The 18,948-nt window shown below is 31.1% G+C and overlaps 1 protein-coding gene and 1 long non-coding RNA gene across 2 annotated transcripts; both read left to right on the plus strand.

Annotated features, from left to right (window-relative positions):
- The first annotated feature begins 6,628 nt into the window (after positions 1-6,628).
- On the plus strand, positions 6,629-10,303 carry LOC114408933. The gene is made up of 5 exons (XM_028372157.1): positions 6,629-7,203; positions 8,996-9,058; positions 9,213-9,275; positions 9,376-9,444; positions 9,554-10,303. Exons 1-5 carry the CDS (start codon positions 6,907-6,909, stop codon positions 9,824-9,826), a joined length of 765 nt encoding a protein of 254 aa, XP_028227958.1. The 5' UTR covers positions 6,629-6,906; the 3' UTR covers positions 9,827-10,303.
- A 6,687-nt stretch (positions 10,304-16,990) lies between these two features.
- On the plus strand, positions 16,991-18,062 carry LOC114408078. Its single transcript, XR_003665803.1, has 2 exons — positions 16,991-17,368; positions 17,744-18,062. It is a non-coding gene; the product is annotated as an uncharacterized LOC114408078 (long non-coding RNA).
- Positions 18,063-18,948: the final 886 nt, after the last annotated feature.

The following is an 18,948-nucleotide window of genomic DNA, read 5'->3' on the forward strand; positions in this document are numbered from 1 at the left end:
TCATCTCCTCCTTTTGACATTGAGCAATCTTCTTTAGAGGAAGATTCTGTAAAATTTAATGATGATCATGTAATTTAAGATTAACTAATAACTTCTTCACTTTGCATGCCACCAGAGCTCTCAGCCCAATAAAAAATTACACATATTGAAAACTCTATTACTACAACCGAAGTAATAAAAAAAAAAAAAAGTTGCACGGTGCAGCTTCAAGGTGGACTCGCTATTGACAGTTACAACTCCTTAATTGCATTTGCACCATGCAACTTGCTATTACTATTAGCAGGCTCAGAGAAAAAAAATACACTTACAAGAGTAAAGCTTGAAACCTCATTAAGTGACCAAGCCTCATGCTTAACATGAAATTGTAAATTATTCATTATATAAAAACACTAAACATAGATACTTGCAGTTGCTTAGCTAATCCAATAAAAACATAAATGAGAGGGCATAAGCTTACACGACTACACGTACCCATGCATGAGCAACCAATTGGGTCAAAATATAAACCCGCATATAATGCATATCCAAGGCCCAACAACGTCATTTATTTTTTTTATGTTTTGAGAGTTTTAAAAAGTAAGAGCAAGTTTTTAACTCCAGTGAAACTAAAGATTATCATTGTGAAGATTTCTCACCCGGATTCCAATCCTCTTATGTTTGCGGTTTTTTATTTATAGGATTTCTAGTTTATTCATAATTATGAGAAATTAGTCTTTCTGATTCGAGAATTATGTAACCTACTTTGAATTTCTTTTTTATTTTTTTATTTTAATAAGATTCTCTGATGTATTTGGGTTAATTGATTTTCTACTTTACTTTTAATTTTCATTTGGAAAATACTTAATCATAGTAGTGATCATCTACTTATAATTAATAGATCTAGAAAGATGTGTTTTACACCAAACTAATTGGATAGTCTCTAGTATGTTGATTAGGAAAAGGAATAATCACCCTTCTCATCAATCTCCATCCTTTGGTTTAAATTAATATGTAACCGTCAATTGAGTATTATTTAAGGCAAAGAACATTATTAGACAATGGCTAATAATTGACTTTGCGAAATCAGCAATTAACTTTTATTAGAATTAGGATTAGAGGGATTGATACACATGAAATCATAATCCTTATATATTCACTTCTTTACACTTAGCTTGCATGTTTAATTTCTTTTTCGCAATAAATCATTGACAAATCAATCACACATTAATTTTAATTATTTTATCAATTACTTCTCAGCATAAAATATTTATTTGGGAACACAACTAATGTTATGGGTTTGATATCTAAACCTCCTCGATACTACCACATAATACACTTCCTTCTTCTAAATCCATTTACATCATCATTTGCATTACTATTTTACTTATCATGGATAAATAACCTAGGTTCTTTCTATTTACTTCTTCAGGTTTACTAAGTACACCTTCCTTCTCAACATATTTATTTTTTAACCAACTATACCCTTTTAACCTTAATTCTACATTACACCCCATGTTTATTATTCTTTTAAACCCTGTTTTACCACCTTCCTTTCATCACCCACTCCTTTTATTCCATTAACCTCTCTCTTCGAACACAAGCTCCCACAGTACCTGTTTGTTTCATAGTGTCCTCTCTATTGTAACAGAGTGAAAGAAAATTACTTTCTGAATAGCATATCCTAATTTTGAAAAGTAATTTTTGTTAATGATAAAAGAAAACAAAATTGAACGCATATGAACCTTAAATTACTAAACACGTGAACCAAAATTAAAAGTTGAACCCACGCAACTTTCCTAAAACAAAATTGAAAGTTTAGGCATGTAGGTCACGTACCTTATGAAACGTATAGTAGATGAAGTTGGAGTGAAACATTTCAAACGAAGTGTCGTGTAGTGGTAAACATGGTATCATATAATTAGAGTTTAAAGAACAATTAATGAATATGGAGTGAAGATAACGGGTTCAAAAATAGGGTTAAAAGAATAATAAGGATGTGGTGAAAAATAAGATTTACAGAATAATAAACATAGGGGTGTAGAAATGGGGTTAGAAGGGTATATATAAAGAGAATAAGAGGGGTGCACTTAGCAGACTGAAAAATGTAAATTCCAAGTGCCAATAACGTGATATGAGATTTATATAGAAAATATGAGGGTAATTGCTTCCTGTACCTCTCTTTATTTGCTTACTGCACCTTTTTAATTTTATGGAAAGCATAATCCAAAATGTATTTTTTACATTATGGATTAGTCTTTTCTAGAATGTAAATTACGGTGCAGGAATCAAGTCTGGAGATGCAGGAAGCAATTGTCAAATGTGAGATACTGAAAGTCTGAAACTAGTGTCGGCCGAAATAGAAACAAGGAGAAAATCTCACCCATCACGTTACAAAATAAAAATAGTGTATTCGCTATGCAACATATCAATAGGAAAAAAGTTGTAACAGAGTGAAAGAAAATTAAAAAGTACTGAAATTAAAATTCCATATTGTTACTTAAAAAATCATTTTCGTTTAATTTCAGAGTTTTTAAAATTTCTGAAAAATAAAAAATTTCCTTAAAAAACCGAGTCTATTTTTTACAACATAAAGTTAAAATATTCTAGATTTTTATTATAACAATAATTTTAAGATTTGTTGATTATTTTAGATAGAGTGGTTTTGGTTTTTATTAGTGGAGCGGTTTTGGTTTAATGCGAATGTGAATGGTCGTGGGGAAGATAAGAGGTTGGAGAAGTACTTTCTAGTAGTTTTTGATAAAAAAAAAAAACCTTAAATACTTTTAAAAAAAAAAGTCATTCTAGTATTTTTTTATTTTTTTTTGTAATTTTTATCTACCAGATGAATCATATTAAATAATTTAAAAACTGATAGATGAAAATGCCATGTTATCTTTTAATTATATTCTCTAGTGATATGAACTAAAAGTTGTAAGAGAGAAAATCCTAAAACTTTAATTGAACAAATTTTTGTTTAGAACTTCATATATTAAAAATTGAATTTTAAAAAAGTTTATGACTAAAAATTTAATTAACCTAATACTCCTTTTAATTTTAAACATAAGCAAAAATAAAATTATTTTAAATATAAGTAAATTTTAATTAATTTTATCTCATTTATGGATATTTTTAAAAAATATATTTTATTTAATAAATCAAAGACTATTTATATATTTGATATTAACTTCTAATGAACTATAGATTAAGGGAAAAAACTTATTTTTAATTAAAACTAATGTAATTTAAGAAAATTAACTAATTTTAAAAAAAAAGTATAAAAATATTATACTAAGACAGAAGAAAATATTATTATTTTTTATTTTATTATAATTGTCATCCTAAATTATTTTATATAAAATTAAAATAAATAAATAAATAAATGAAATAGAATAATAATTTTTTTTAAAAAAAAATTAACGGTGTTAGTGCAAATCCCAATGGTGACAGGGAAGCTTGAAGTCGCCGAAAGGAACGCTTGCCATGCACTCTTCCTTTCTAATCATTCACCCGTGTCGCAACATTTATATTTTTATTTGATATTGTTCAATATTTGCTTTTGAATTTCCAATATTTAATGTATAATTGTGTTTTAAAAAAATATTTAATGTTAATATTGGTATTTTTCTACTTTTAAAAATATAAAAAGTTACTTAATTTTAAATCATTGCATATAAATTGATACAAGTATTTAAATTAATTCTAATTATAATTTTATAATGAAATAAGTATTTTTTTTACAAGTGTAAGAAGTAATTTTTTAATGTTAAAAAATAAGAAAGTGATAATAACTTTAAGTATAATTAAATTTTGAAATGAAAATTAGTTACATAGTAGGCAAAAATTCCATCAGAAAACTAAAGCCTTAGGTATAACAATCTCTCAGCTTAAAAAAAACAAAAATCTCTCATTGCATGGTGTCCTCCTAACAGTAGGATGCTTAAGGATCATAGAGAAGTCATACGAGAATAAGGTGCCATTTTAGATCCAATTAGATATTTGTAATTGTGTTATTACAAATGTATAAAACTTATGAATTAACCTATGAAATTATGAGAGAAAAGATAATTAAGCAAAGAGGAAATACAAGACAATTGTATGGAAAAATAATCTTATACTATAATTTAAATTATTCACTATCTTTAAAATATAATTTATATATTTAAAAATATTTATTTATAAATTTTAAAAACCAAAAAATAAAACATTTATCTTTTAAACTAAAACATCTTTTAAATTAACAATATTTTTTAAAGAAGGACTAGAATGAAACAAGATAAAAATGAAGGTGAAAAATAACATACTTTAACTAGAAATTTTAAGACTTAGGTTTATGAATTATTTATTTATTTATATAATGTTTAATTTTTTTACTTTATGAGATGGAGAATGAAAGTGATGGTGAAAAGAGCTGGACTTGTGAGCATCAGTTTCACCTAAAAAATAAGACAAAAACTAACATTGTTAACATTTCAAAACTGTCCTCGTGAGACTCATGCTTGAGGTGCTTGCATTCTTTCCTTTTCAAACGTGTGGTTGCTAATATTAAAAAACAGGCGTAGTTTTTTTTCAAGGCAAAATTGATAATGATAATCGATTATGTATCTTGTTTTTTATAAAAATAACACAAGGCATATAATCAATTATGCCTCTGTTCAATTTAAAAAATAATGTAGCCAAAAAATGTATATACATGGAGTAAAATGGGAGCTGTATAAATACTTAATTTTTTGTTTTAATTTATTTTTTATCTATTAAATTATTTTAATTCAAATTTTCAGTTTTTTTCTTCTTCCTTTTTTACTTCAAAGGGTGAAAAGTAAAATTATTTGTTTGAACTTCATACAAACAACTTCACTTTTGGTTCTCTTTCTACTATCTTTAGTTTTTTTCTCAGGTAGATAATTCGACAGAAATCATGAAAAATATTTGTAGACTATATTATAACTTAATCATATACCTGCTTAGCTTCCCCTACACACAAGAAACCCTTCAACAACACATCCGGCAGCAACAACTGTCTTCTCCTTTCCACCGTCCTCTGTTCTTGCTATTTTGCTACCACTTTCCATACATATTCCTTTTATTTTTTTCTCAATACCACTTTCCATCTTCTGTGTGTATTTGGTTTTCTCCAATGTCCATGCACATTGGTCACGACCTCATTCACCAAACTCATGGAAGGAACAGAGCCTGGGTTGGGTGCCTTGTCTTTCTTATCGCCAAACTTTTAATTGCGATCCAAATCATTTAGGAAGGTTTCTCTAATTGACAAGGATCAGAATTATCTTTTACAACAATATAGAATCGAATTTAATTGTTGATATGAAGATTTTATTGGCAAATTTTGAAACTTACCTTTTTTTTTATTTCCTAAAACGAATTGCATTTTCATACCGTAATTGTGATTGCATTGCGAAGTATTTTGAGTTTCAAAACCATGGTCCATGTGTACAACTTCTTAGGTTTTGAGTTCTTCAGATTAGGATCTTCATTAATAGTAATTTAAAACCTTGGCGAGTCGAGACAAACTGGGTAGAGGAGGAATAGCTGAATAGCCAACAATTCACGATGAATTCAATGCACACTGAGTAGAGGAGGAATAACTTATACCGAGTCTTTGAAATGATATTTCTCACAAAAGATGGGATCATCCAAAATACTAAAAGCAAATAAACAAAATAAGTTAATTCAAAGATTAAGATTTTAATGAAATTAAAATGGGTTTTTGAAGTACTTAGAGGGATTAAAATATATTTTACTCATAAATTTAAATGTTGCCACTAATATAAGATTAAATAAACCTACTATCTTTTAGATTGTTTTCTTAACATTGAGTATTTTTTGTCTAACCGTTAAATATTGAAATTAATTTATCTCTCTCGATTTTATTCCATATACAAATATTTGATTTCCTTTTTTTTCTTATATCCATATTTATGAATTTGGAATTCATGTCATGATTTATAAAATAAACATGTAATTTTTGTCAGATGAGGAAGTTATTGATAATTCTAAAAATATTTTATAGAAGAATTTAGTTTTTTAAGAAATGAGATAAACTCATCTAGCCTCAAGATTTTTCAGCATATCCCCTCTAGTATTTTCTCAATTATCATGAATGAAATACTATGAGGTTATTTTTTGTAAAAAATAAAGAAAGAAGCGAGATCAACTTAGAAATAGTTTTTGTATTTTTTATATATTAAATGCATTTATTTTTAAATATTTCAATTTTAATACAATAGTGAATAGACAAAGTTGAATGGTCCTAATACAAAAATTTAATCACCAAAAAAGGTTGTTATAAATGATAAGATAACAAGGAACAGACTTATATTTTATGTCTAAAAAAAATTTAAATTTGACTTTTATTATTAATGTAAGAATTTTATTGATAAATAATATATAAGTAATTATTTAAATGTTTTTATAAGTCTGTGTGTTGTGACTTTGGTGTGAGTTTTCTTATCTAAGTCATCTAAATTTTATATAATTAAAAAAGAAATACAAAATTCTAATATATTTTTGAGGATAAATGAAGGGATGACATCCTGAAATTAGATTTTGATGATTTGAGGATTGCAATGGGTAATACTAATAAGGAAAGGGAATTAAGAAAGAAAGAAATTAACATAGCCCAAATGTCAGTAGGTGGGGTCGCGGGCTGGAAAAGAGAGTGAGACCCCACTAGCTTGCTTTTTAACTAAGAACGACGAACCAAGAATAACTCGAATCTACTCCACCTTCCTCCTTCCTCACCGCCACACAATATCCTCACCCCCTCTCTCTTTTTTATTCTCATCATTAATATATAAACCTATCCTTCCCCCACTCTTCATCTTTTCCTCCAATACCTCCTCCACCCCTTTCTTTCTCTCTCTCTCTCTCTCTCGATTATTTCCCTTTGATGAGTGTTGAACGGCCAAGATGGTAAACGAAGACGAGTGGGTGCGAGCGGCGATGGCGGACGACACCGTCGTGGTGGACCTTCTGCTACGCCTCAAGCAAGGTACCGTTTCACACAAATCTCACCACCAGCTTATACCTTTCTCCTGGGGTGTCAAACAGCCGCGCTCAAGATCAAGGCTTAGCGCCGCCGTCTCTCGCTGCGACGCCGCCGTTTCAACCAGATGCAGCCCCACCACGCCCCTCTCTTGGAGCGCTGGCACCGACAGTTACGAAGACTCCAGCCGCCACCACCACCACCACGCCGCCATATCTAAGGTTTCCTCCCTCTCATTCTCTCTCTCTCTCTCTCTCGATCTATGTTGTTTGCGTCAGAGTTTGGTTTTTTCACCGAAATACCCTTGCGAAGTACGAACCTCGCGCAATTCTGTCATCTGTCGGAGAACTGTGGTATTTCGGGGCGGTTCAAATGGCTTGGCGTGCGTCACGAAACATTCTTTGCCTTCCGAATGACGTTTTCTTTTTTTATTCTGACAATTTTGCCCTTCATCTCTGTTTTCACTTTTCACAGGCCCTAGGCCAGTGGTGTTTTTAAGTTTTAACTGTTTTCTCCTTTTCCAATCGCGCGCATCGTTTTCGATTTTCCGCTGTCATCACGGGCAAATAAGTCAATTTCTCCATTCATACTTTTTTTTCTAATTTAATCTCACTTGGTAATTAGTTCTCCTTATGGAGGCTAGTTTATCTTGTAAATTTGTTTCTTTGGGGTTGAATGAGTTTTTTTTTTTTTTTTATATGAAATTGTGGTGACGGAAATGCCTTGGGATGTTTGTGGGGGCGTTAAGTCAGAACTGGAAGAAAGGCTCGGCGTTTTGTTATCGCCTGTTTTTGTTTGGCCTGCCATTCTATGTTCTGGATTGATTGACGAAAATGCCCTTCCTAGGTCCAACTAACATTCCGCTGACACCACTTTTTTCTGTTGTCAAGGTGAAAAAACAAAAATCAATAATTTAACAATTTCCACCAATTTTCCCGGCAGCGATAACCGAGATAAGAGTCACGGATCTTTTTTTTCTTTTATATATATATTTATATTTATTTTGTTTCGACGAAAGTCGTTAAAAAATTTGCAGTGGGGAGCGTGGGTGTTTTGGTCAATAAAAATCGTGGGTTTGTGGGGGCCCATGATTTAGATGGGGATGGGTACGGTTCAGAAAAAATCGAACCGACTGTGGATTTGGAAGGTTTGCTTGTTTATGTTATGGATAGATGATGACGGGCATTCGATTCGTTGAAGTTAGTGTCCTAAGTTCTTCAGTTCGCTGAATCGCTTCTTGGCCTGGGTTGGGGAATTCACTTCTCTCTTTATTATACGTACCGTTACTTTTTATTTAATAAAGAGGCATAATTAATGCTTTTGAATTAAAATTAGAATTGGTTTTGGGTGTGACAAGAGAGAGAGAGAGAGAGAGGCGTTGAGATGTGATGGACAGTCATAACACCGCGGCACAGTAGCGTAAATGCATAATGAGGTGGATGGGGTATCAGTGTCACGGGAGTGACAGTGAGGGTAGTTAAAGTTGGTGGCTTATATAGGAAATTAAAATCCTAAACATTAGGATTCGGTTGGTTGGGAAATGGGGTTGAGATGAGACTCGGGGGCGTGAACCATGCTGTGCCTCATTTTGTTTTTTCTTAATTGACTTGTAAGAAAAGGAGATAATCTTTAATTAAATTAAAGAGGGCTTGGTCATGTGATCTAGTGGTAGTCATGTGACCATTGGGCTATACGTGGGCCTGAGGGTGGGTGAGAGTATATGGTCAATTCTCGTTGTCATTTATCTCAGACGTGTCCCATTGCACAAACAGATGCACTGCTAATCAGGCGGTGCCAGTACTTTAAGTTGCAAACATCCAGCATTCAAGCAACCTTTCTAGTCTGTGTGTTATGCTGAGACACTCCTTTTGAAGCTCTTTTTTTTACCACTATTCTTCTGGGTTGCTTGTTCGTTGCTCATATCTGATTTAGCTACAAATTGTGTATTTTTGTATTCTTTCACATCTCATGTCACTATTTTGCTAATCTTTGATGACCCAAACAAATTTTTAGGCTACTGCTACAAGTGGATACACTGGCAACTCTGCTTCTACCAAGAGGTGCAGAAGAAAAAAGGTAAAATTACACTTTCTTGCTTCTAGTAATAAGCTACTTTTTTCTTTTACTTCAAAAAATTTCAAACATTTTGGTGAATGATCTCTGGGACAGGCAATGGCCTTTCTTTGCCTATATGTGAGTGTTAATCATGATTCTTTCTGTCATTTTGTAGACCTTTGCAGAATTAAAGGAAGAGGAGAGCTCCCTTCTAAAGGAAAGCATATATCTGAAAAAGGTATCTTTCTGGCCTTACTTAAAAAGTGTGAAGTGCACTATAATTTAGACATATATTAAGATGGGCATGCATGAATATTAATATCACCCTTGTTTTGCAGGAAATAGCAACTGTAAATGCAAATTTTGAGGCACAGAGAGCTAAAAATGAGAGTCTGAAGAGAATGAAGGTATATTCATATTTCCTTTGACATAGTGAATCACCGTTTTTGTTGGTTAGTTTTTGGAGATGTCCATTTCGTTTCTTGCTTAACTCTTTTTTTTTATGGGTATTTTCAGCTTGATGTGGGATTAAAATATCATCAGAACAATCCAAGTTCAACATCTGTTGAACCGCAGTGTGTGCTTGCTGGTCAACCCCATCAGAGAATAGTAGTATCTTCGGAGGCCCTCATACGTCCCATTCAAGATGATACTCATTCACATGCATCAGAATCTAGGCCAAACAAGATAGAATCAACCACCGGGAAAAGTTTTTTCTTGATACCAGATCTAAATATGATGCCGTCCGAGGATGTTTCTTGCACTGACAATCTATGTGGAATGAGTTGAGACGACCTTTCTCTCTTACTATATGTGTTGGGGATACAAATCTGAACAATGTACAGGCCAAGAGAGCATTTTGAAGGCTCTGTCCAATAGAAAACCTATGGAAAACGTGTTGGGTGCACTATTAACGTTTCTTGGTGTGACTACTAATTCTTATGAATGGAAAAGAAATTGGTAGTCATATATATGGGAAAATTTTCTTGGGTAGTTCTAGCCATTATGCTGTAGAGTAGAGAGATATGCTAAGGTTGCAGGTTCCTTCGATTCCGAAATTTCTTAAAAACCTTTCCGATTTCGGAATTCTTCAATCATGTCAGGTGTACCATTCTTTTGTAGGTTAAAAGCTCTTGGATTCCCTTAGAAGGTATCTTAAATCTAAATATTCATCGATTTCCATCTGTTACTTCTTCATTTCTTTTTATCTACAAGCAAGTCGTGTGTCACCTCTTCGATATAATGTATATGATGTTTTTCTTGGTTTGAGAATGTGTTGTGTGAATCATGCCCCTGTGGAAGATGAAGGGTCATATAGAACATGTCGGTCCACTTCATATGGTTTTTTGTTGGATCTTACGGCACTGGCATGATGTGCTAGATTCTCTTATCCTCGTGGTGACTGGTGAAACACAAGATCCTGGCACCATGTATGTATTATTCTATACCCTCCATGTCAAAACAATGGACAGTGCAATAGGGAAAAAAGCATCAACAATGTTATTTGAGACCTAGAGATAGAGATAGGGGGAAAAAAAGAGAGAATAGAATAAGTATAATAATATTTATGATAAGATAAAAAAAGAGAGATAAAAAATATAAGAAGTATTAAAAGATATTTAAAATAATGAGATGTTTTTATATTATTATTCTAAAAGCATATAACAAACAAATGGACATAGCTCTGGTGGTCCCTACTGTGTGCATAGGACTGCTGACTATTTATGAGGTTAGATCTTTTACATATTCAATTTTTATCCTCCCTAATCCTTGGAAATAAAAAATTTAACATTTTCAATTCAGTAAACTCATGAACGAATATATATATATATATATATATATATATATATATCAGATGAATCAATGATTTATAACAATTTTGCTAATAGATTAATTAATAATAAGAGAATAGAACTAAGATACTTTATTTTCTTATCTTTGTTTTGGCAAATATCATTCTAGTTTATATACGATATGCTAATTTGAATTGATTAAAACTAAATTAAGAAACTAAAATAGATAATTGATAAATTAATTAAAAATTCTAGATTTATTTTATATAAAAAAAAGATAAAATAAAATAAAATAAATAATACAAGCGGGGAATCGAACCCGCATCGATAGCTTGACTCATAATAATAAGGTCTCTTAGAACTTAAAGAAACGGGTAAAATACCTCTTAATTTTAAGAAACTGTGTTAATACTACAGACAATGTAGTATTAGCACAGTTTCTTAAAGCGAGGTTTTCATTTCTTTTTGCCGTTTAAAAAATTTTGTATTGGTTTTTGGCTGGCAAATATTTTTGAAGCAGCCTGATTTTCATATGTTTTCTGCACAGTTTTTATGGGCCCCTCTACATACTAACTCGCAAAAGCTTGCGGCCAAGCGTGAGAAGATCTGTAGTACTTTGCATGTAAGCAATTTCCAGGAAAGAGGACTTCAAACCTGTACATTTTTCTAAGAAATATATTATAGAAAAAGATAGTGGAAACTCGCATCTAATCTAAAATTGCTCAAAAAACATGTGCCTATTATACTTCTCTCCCGTGACTCGTGAGAGATGCTACCTGGTAAGAGTTCTATGTGTACATTTTGTACTAAAATTGCAACAAAATAAAAATAGTTCGTACTAAAAGGACAGAAGTTGATTAATGCTAATGTCTAACTTAATACTTTTTTTAAATCACCTTTTTTAAGATTACTTTTTTAAAATTTAAACAAGCTGAGTCAATATGGTGAAATATCATAAAATTTTCTAGTCTCTAACTCTTAACTAGGAGGGCTTTAATTACCGAGTTGGAGCCCTTCATTCACCGTCACAGCATTGAACCTATGCCATTCGCCTCTCGTTGTTCTCAAATGGCACAAGGCCTCTTTTAGTTGCCATTTTTTCATCGAGCCTCTTTTCCCAAACGAGCTTTGAACAATTACATTCACTAAGATATATTCTCGGTATTTAAGCAAGCATTCAACAAATTACATTCATATTTCATTTGCTAAGTTATACTCTTGGTATGTAAACGACCATTCCAACTCGGTTCGTACACAACCAATCAAATTTACGAATTTTAACTAAGTTATATAATCAGTTCATGGATGAGTATTCAAATTACGAATAAAATATTGGCAACGTTTAAAATTACTCATATCATTCATGAAATGGCCTATTGGCACTTACATAGCAAAACATAAAAATTTAAACTAAGACAAAAGGACAACATCAGTCTTCAACATGCATAATTTAACCATTCACCATCTCTTTGAAGACACAAACTGAACAGTTAGCACAAGTTCTCACTGGTTGTTGGCCGACCAACTCATGACTTGAAGTCCCTTCATGTTCAAGCACTCGAGGCTGGCAGACTATGTACCGCACCGGTTGTATGCTGATCGGCTCAAGATTTCAAACCTCTTTTTGTGCTTATGCATTCTAGGCTAGAGGACTATGTACTGTACTAGCCATATGCCAACCGATTCAAGTCTTTTCATGATTACGAACTCGAGGCTGAAAGATTGTGTATTGCACCGATCATATGTCAACCAGCTCAAAACTTCCATCATATAGCCCCTTTTATTGATTTTCGTCCCATAGGTATTCCCATTCATCCGTTAACAATTGATCTTTGGACGATCCAACCCCACAGTAATAATGATCACCTTCGTAACCCCCTAGCATGGCAATGATTACCCAAGGAAAACCGTTACAGGATATCCATAATAGTTGTCAAATTAAGGATATCATACACCCAAGATTGAGAAAGGCAGGTTGTTCACACTAAATCTTTTGTATGTTTGAGTTGATATTGGAGAAAGAAATGGATGCGAGTGATTTAAGAGAGACATGAAAAACTTATCGTGTTTGGTTGAGTAATGATAATAGGAAGAATTAGAAGAGTTTCCTACTAGAGAGTTCCACAAATTAAAATCTACTCTTCCTCCTTCATTAGTGGGATTTTTGGCACACTTGAGTGAGAAAAATGGTTAATGAGTTTTGATGTTATCATACTTGTCAACCTTTTCCCAAGAACCAAGATGAACAAAGTGTGGCATACTCAAATTAATCCATTTTTAAATGAAATATATTAACTTTCTTAAAATGAAAAAAAGTCAGATTTTTTTTTCAAGTAAAAAAAATCATAAAATTTGAGATCGGCACACATTTTTTTCTAACCATGGCATTAGTTTAAAGTAGCTTTTGTGGAAGTAATAAATAATCTTCACCAAAAACTGTGAGCAAATATAAGGTAGACATTTTTCTTTCAACATGATTTATTTCATATCCAAATTTTAATAAGGATTCAAATCCTGAACTACTTAGTCAAAGAACACAAACTATTATTACTTATATTAATTGTAACTTTCGTGTAATTACACCAGCTTTTCCTATTTTTTAATCAATACTTATGTCTCCCTTGTAGGATGTGTTAGTGTATCATTTGAGGGGAGTGTCAATGTAATGTTTTCAAATATATAAAAAGATACTAGTGTAATATTTTTAAACTTAAAGAAAGATTAGTATAGAAAAATAAAGTAAAAAAAAAAAAAAGATGGAATTATGTTATGTCTTATGTGTAGTTATATGAAATCTCACGGGTGTTGAAATAGTTTGCTCAAAAACACAGATAGTACTAGACTTTATAATGTACCAACTCGTTATCTGCAATGAAGCCGATATGCTCGTTATGAAGTGTAGTACTATACTCCAGTGGATCACAGCAAGTGGAGTCAAGCGGATGTGTTCGCTTGGCCCAACTCAATTCAAATGGTTTGGTATAATATTTTATGGATCTTACATCGAAACAAACAAAGAAAATAAAATTCACGAAACCTTTAGGCTCTGGACAACAAAAAAACAAAGAACTTATGAAAGCCTATCTTTCCCGGTTTTTCCATGAAAATTGCTTTTACATGATTATTATTTTATTTTTTTACGTGGTTATTTGTTCTAGACTTCTTTTAAATCCACAAAAATTACTCTCCAGTCTCGATCTACTTCGGAAGATTACAAGAATAAATTTCTCTATTATTTAGTTAGTTATTATCATTCCTAAAACTGACACATTCCTTTATACAATTCTTCTGCATATTTAACATTTTCAATTTTTAATGGTGGAATTTTTTTTCTTGAAAATGACTTGACTATCAACGGATCGCTTAATCTTTGATGAGTCAATTAGCTGTTTATCATCGCTTGGAATCTTCAAGAGATATACTAATTATCAATATGATTTGATCTTTGAGATATTCTTAATAAGTGGCCCAGGTTGAGGCAACATTTTTTACAAATAACCAACCAAATTTCCAGTTTGCATATGGTTTCCTATCAATCATTGTATAATTTTTTTTAATGTTTGTTTACAAAGGAGTGAAGACCTGAAGTGAGGAAGGGAAAACGTAGACTAACGGTGAAGTCATGAAATTTGAATCCAGAAATTGTGCAAATTTTTCATCTTCATTTTAATAATACTAGTTTTCATTTTCTCATTTGCCCACAATTCGTGATCATAGTTTTATAAAGTGTAGCATATAGAGACAAAAAATGCGTACTAGAATAATAACAAATAACAAAAAAAAAAAACAGTCCTCTTCCCTAAGCCTATTTGTATCTTGAGTCCCAAGAATTATTTTTTTTTCTCCGATCAATCGAAAAAACAAAGAAAGAAAGCAAGAAATAAGAGTTTCCTAAAGTTTTGATCCGATAGACAATTAATAAAATATGTGAACTTAAATTAAGGAGAAGGAAGCGGTGGTACTCCAGTTCAAAACAGGAAAAGTTTTCAGGCTCAAAGAGTGTTTAATTACTATTTTAATTTTAGTTTTATACTTCTTTCATATGATTTAATTATACATAGTATTGAGATTGATATATTATAATAGTTGATCGGATTGATCCGAACTTGTCCCTAATTTACCACTGGGTCTTGATCGAGTCGAGGCCTGGTTGAAAAAACTAGCCTTAATAAAGTTTGAGGTCGAGTAAGGACAAAAATAAAACCTTCCCACACCCTAGTTCTTATAATGTCATTATCCTTGGTAACTAATGTAGATAAGAGGGGTGGTAATAACTTATTCTCTAACTCATTATTTATAATACATACTTATTGAAAATTTCAATTACAAAGTTAAGAGACAGAGTTATAAAATAAAAAGCAAGACTTACCAAAAATTATAGTTTTTGATAAATTTTAGCTAATAATAGAAAGTGTTAGAAAATGTATAGTTAATATTATAGACATTTGGGCCCTAATTGGATCTAACTAGTCCAAATACATATTTTTTTAGTTGATATCAACAAAAGAAGTTACAGAATGAGTCAGTGCATACGTTTCACTATTTTGAAGCCTACACTTAATAGCTCATAAATTCTTGTGCTACAAAACCTAGTTGTCTTTAATTTCCTCGTTTTAGGGTGCAGCTACCAAGATTTTCTTGTTAGTTTGTAGCTTATTTAACTAGCTTAAAAATTTGATTAACTAAATGAAACTTGTTTGGAAATTGAGTTTATTTCAAGAGCTTGTAGTGTTGGGGTTTTTTGAAATACTATTTCATGTAGCATTCGAATGTATAAACTTTTAGACTTTTTTTTTTTTCTATTTTCATCTTCAAATTCTTGTTAGAATTCTTTCTTATACATTGTTTATATTATTTTACACTTTGAAACTATAATTTGAAATCTAATTTTATCAAATATATTTAATTCAATAGACTAAATTTTCAATTTTCGGTTAGCTTGTGCCTTTTTTTTTGTTCAAATACATCTTACTTCTATTTATTTTTTGATGGGCTGTATAAATGGACTTGGTCATTGTTTTGTTGGGTGCTCTCCAATCTTCTACTTCCTTTTCTTATTGACATTTGAGGTTAGATTAAAATAAGGAGAGGAGAGGGACCTTAGAGGTGGGGGCAGATGGCATTGGAAATTAGGTAAATTTCTTTATACCTTGGTTGGGAGAAGGGAAACAGGGCATTGTAACCAAAACGGAATAAAGAAAGTGACGCAAAAGAATGTAAGAAATTATAATATGGTACTTTGGCACATACTTGAAACGTGAAAGTGATTGAATGTCCAATTGACCCTAGAACTAGAAGAAATGGCTCGTTAGTAATTAGTATAGCAGGAAACCTTAAGTATAAAGAAGATTTAAATGGTTTCCTCAACCATCGATTTTTCGTCCTATTCTAGTTGCTTATACAAATGAGGAATCAATCAGCGCAATTTCACATTGACCTTTCTCTTCTTTTAACCTACATGTATACATATTTTTTATTTCATAAATTTATAGTTTATATCATGTCACCAACCTACTCTGTTTTTTCCACATGACTCCGTTTCATTGACCCTGCTAAATAATATCCTTTTCACATTGACCAGTTACTTTCACATATACGTAAATTGATTTGCCATAAGAATGATCGAAAGGTCATAAATTGTAATGGCGTAAACCACTTACATCTGTATATAATATTGACTAATATGTCCAATAATATCTGAACAGTTGGGAAAAAACCATATTATTTTTTTCTTCTTCTAAAAGTTATACAAGCCAATGGCCAATACGCCTGTATTGTTTCATTACCAGTTTAAAAAATAATTATAATATACTGACTTTACACTATCCTGTAAATATAAATCGTTATATAACTAAAAATTATTAAGTTCTTATAATTATTTTAAAAATATTTTCTATTAATATTAAATTAATTAGTGATGTAAAAAAGTTTAAATTAATAATGTATTAAAATTAAACTCAAAAGATAATACTCAAGTTTTTGTCAAGTGCATTGAATAGATATACAAAAGTATGGAAGCTGATCAAGACAAACCAATGTTCTTTCCTGGCCTTGAATTGTCAAATTTATGATCCAAGGCCTACTAGAAAAGAGAAAACCCTACTTTTTTTTTTCTTTGGGCAAGAATGTGATTAACAAACCCTCCAAATTTTTTCTTTTACAAAATAAAATTTATAAATCATTAAATTTATTTCAAATTTCGTGAGCCATATATTGAACGAACATCCAAAGATGCTCCTACATGTTCCTCCTAGTAATTACAAATGACAGAAACGTTCAACAACTTAACCCCAAGTCTTCACTTTAGCACCCACACCCCAATTTCTCTCTCTCATAACGTTTATTATATTTGATTCCGACTTTTTTCTCAGTTTCATCAATCACTAGCAACCCACAATCATCCAAAAAAAAAAAGGAGCAGATTGGTGTGACAAGACTTGAAGGAAGGAAGACATACAACACGCTCGCATCAAAATTGCTAAAGTTCCAACAAATCACACAAAAACAGAAACAAGTTTGAAAGCAAGAAAATAAAACAGTGAATTCCGTCGACCATATATATATGATACATCTGTGTAGTCTGAATGCATGCTTGCTCATATTATCAAATATATATACGTCTCTGATGCTTTTCTTTTCCTCATCTATCATATCACCTGCATTACCTTGGTGGGGACACATTGCCACCTTACCTATTCTGATTGGTGTTACTATTCACATTTTTTACATATATAGCTTCACTCTTGTATCCTTTATGTTATGTTATTTTCTCACGCGCCTTCAGTTGTAGCGTGTAACTAATTCGATCCTTGTTGTGGATGTAACTATATATACTCATATTTGTGTTATTAACTTTCACATTGATTTTTATTTTTATTTTTATATTTATGGGTTGCTGGTTTTATCCATGCAGCATCTTATGCGAGGAAAGCCAATTGAAGAAAAAAGAAGAGAAAAGATTGAGAAGGGTGAAAAAAGTGGTCCAGGGAAGGAAACAGTGCTGGCAAGTGCTTTTGTGGTCCTGGAGTTCAGTTGAGGAAAGCCTAATTTAGAGGCAGGTGAAGGGGGGCAAAGGAACATGATATGGTGGGAAGAGGGGGGCCTTGGTTATGTAATTAAGTCACACTATACCATGGGACAATACTAATTAATTAGGTTCCAAACATTATTACCTTATCCGATCCTTTAATTTTATCAAATATCAATTATTCCATCAGCTGAATTCTAAATTATTTGATCACGGACCTTGATATATCTTGTCATGAATCAACTATCCTTAAAAAACCTAAAAGTAAGAAAATGTGAATGAATATTGATATGTTCATATGAATCGAAAGTTGCATGCATTCTTGTTTTTTTAGAAAAAAAGTTATACACAATATAAATTTGTTTACACAATCATTTAATCACAATTTATCATATATAATAAATTTGTTACTTTTAACACAATTATTTTAAAGTAACTCAAACGATAATTTATTATTAGATGATAGTTTAAAATTATTTTATACCATCAATACATAAGCATTAAACTCAAAATTTATTAGTAAAATTTGAGTACAAAGCAAATACAAGAAAAATAAATTAGCTTTCTTCAACAACACTTTACAGAACAAAAGCAAAGATAAAGTTTACTCTTAATATTATAAAGTATAACTCTCATTTAAACATTTTCAACATTGTTTTCCTTCTTTTCTGTAAATGTACATTTCATATATTATCTTAGCTACTAATTTAAAAATTCTCTCAATTAAACTATTTTTGTCTATATCTTTTTACTTAATCTTTTTAACCGTGTATCTCTTTCAATATATATATACTCTCTTTTATCTCAAAGTTTAAATTAAATTTTAAGCTTAAATATGTTTTTGGTTAATGTAAGTTAGCAATTTTTCATTTTTGTTTTTTATAAGTTCATTTTTTTAATTTTAGTTTATATAAGTTTATGTTTTTTTAATTTTGATCTTTTGTAAGATATTTTACTTATTTTTAGTTCTTGTAAAATTATGTTTTGTTTAGTTTTGGTCCTTGTAAAATTCTATTTTCTTCATTTATAATCCCCTTAAGTTTGCACTTACATGGATCAAAATAAGAAAAACATAAGTTTTATAAAGTTAT

The sequence above is a fragment of the Glycine soja genome, chromosome 4, assembly GCF_004193775.1.
Source record: "Glycine soja cultivar W05 chromosome 4, ASM419377v2, whole genome shotgun sequence".
Taxonomy (NCBI): Eukaryota; Viridiplantae; Streptophyta; class Magnoliopsida; order Fabales; family Fabaceae; genus Glycine; species Glycine soja.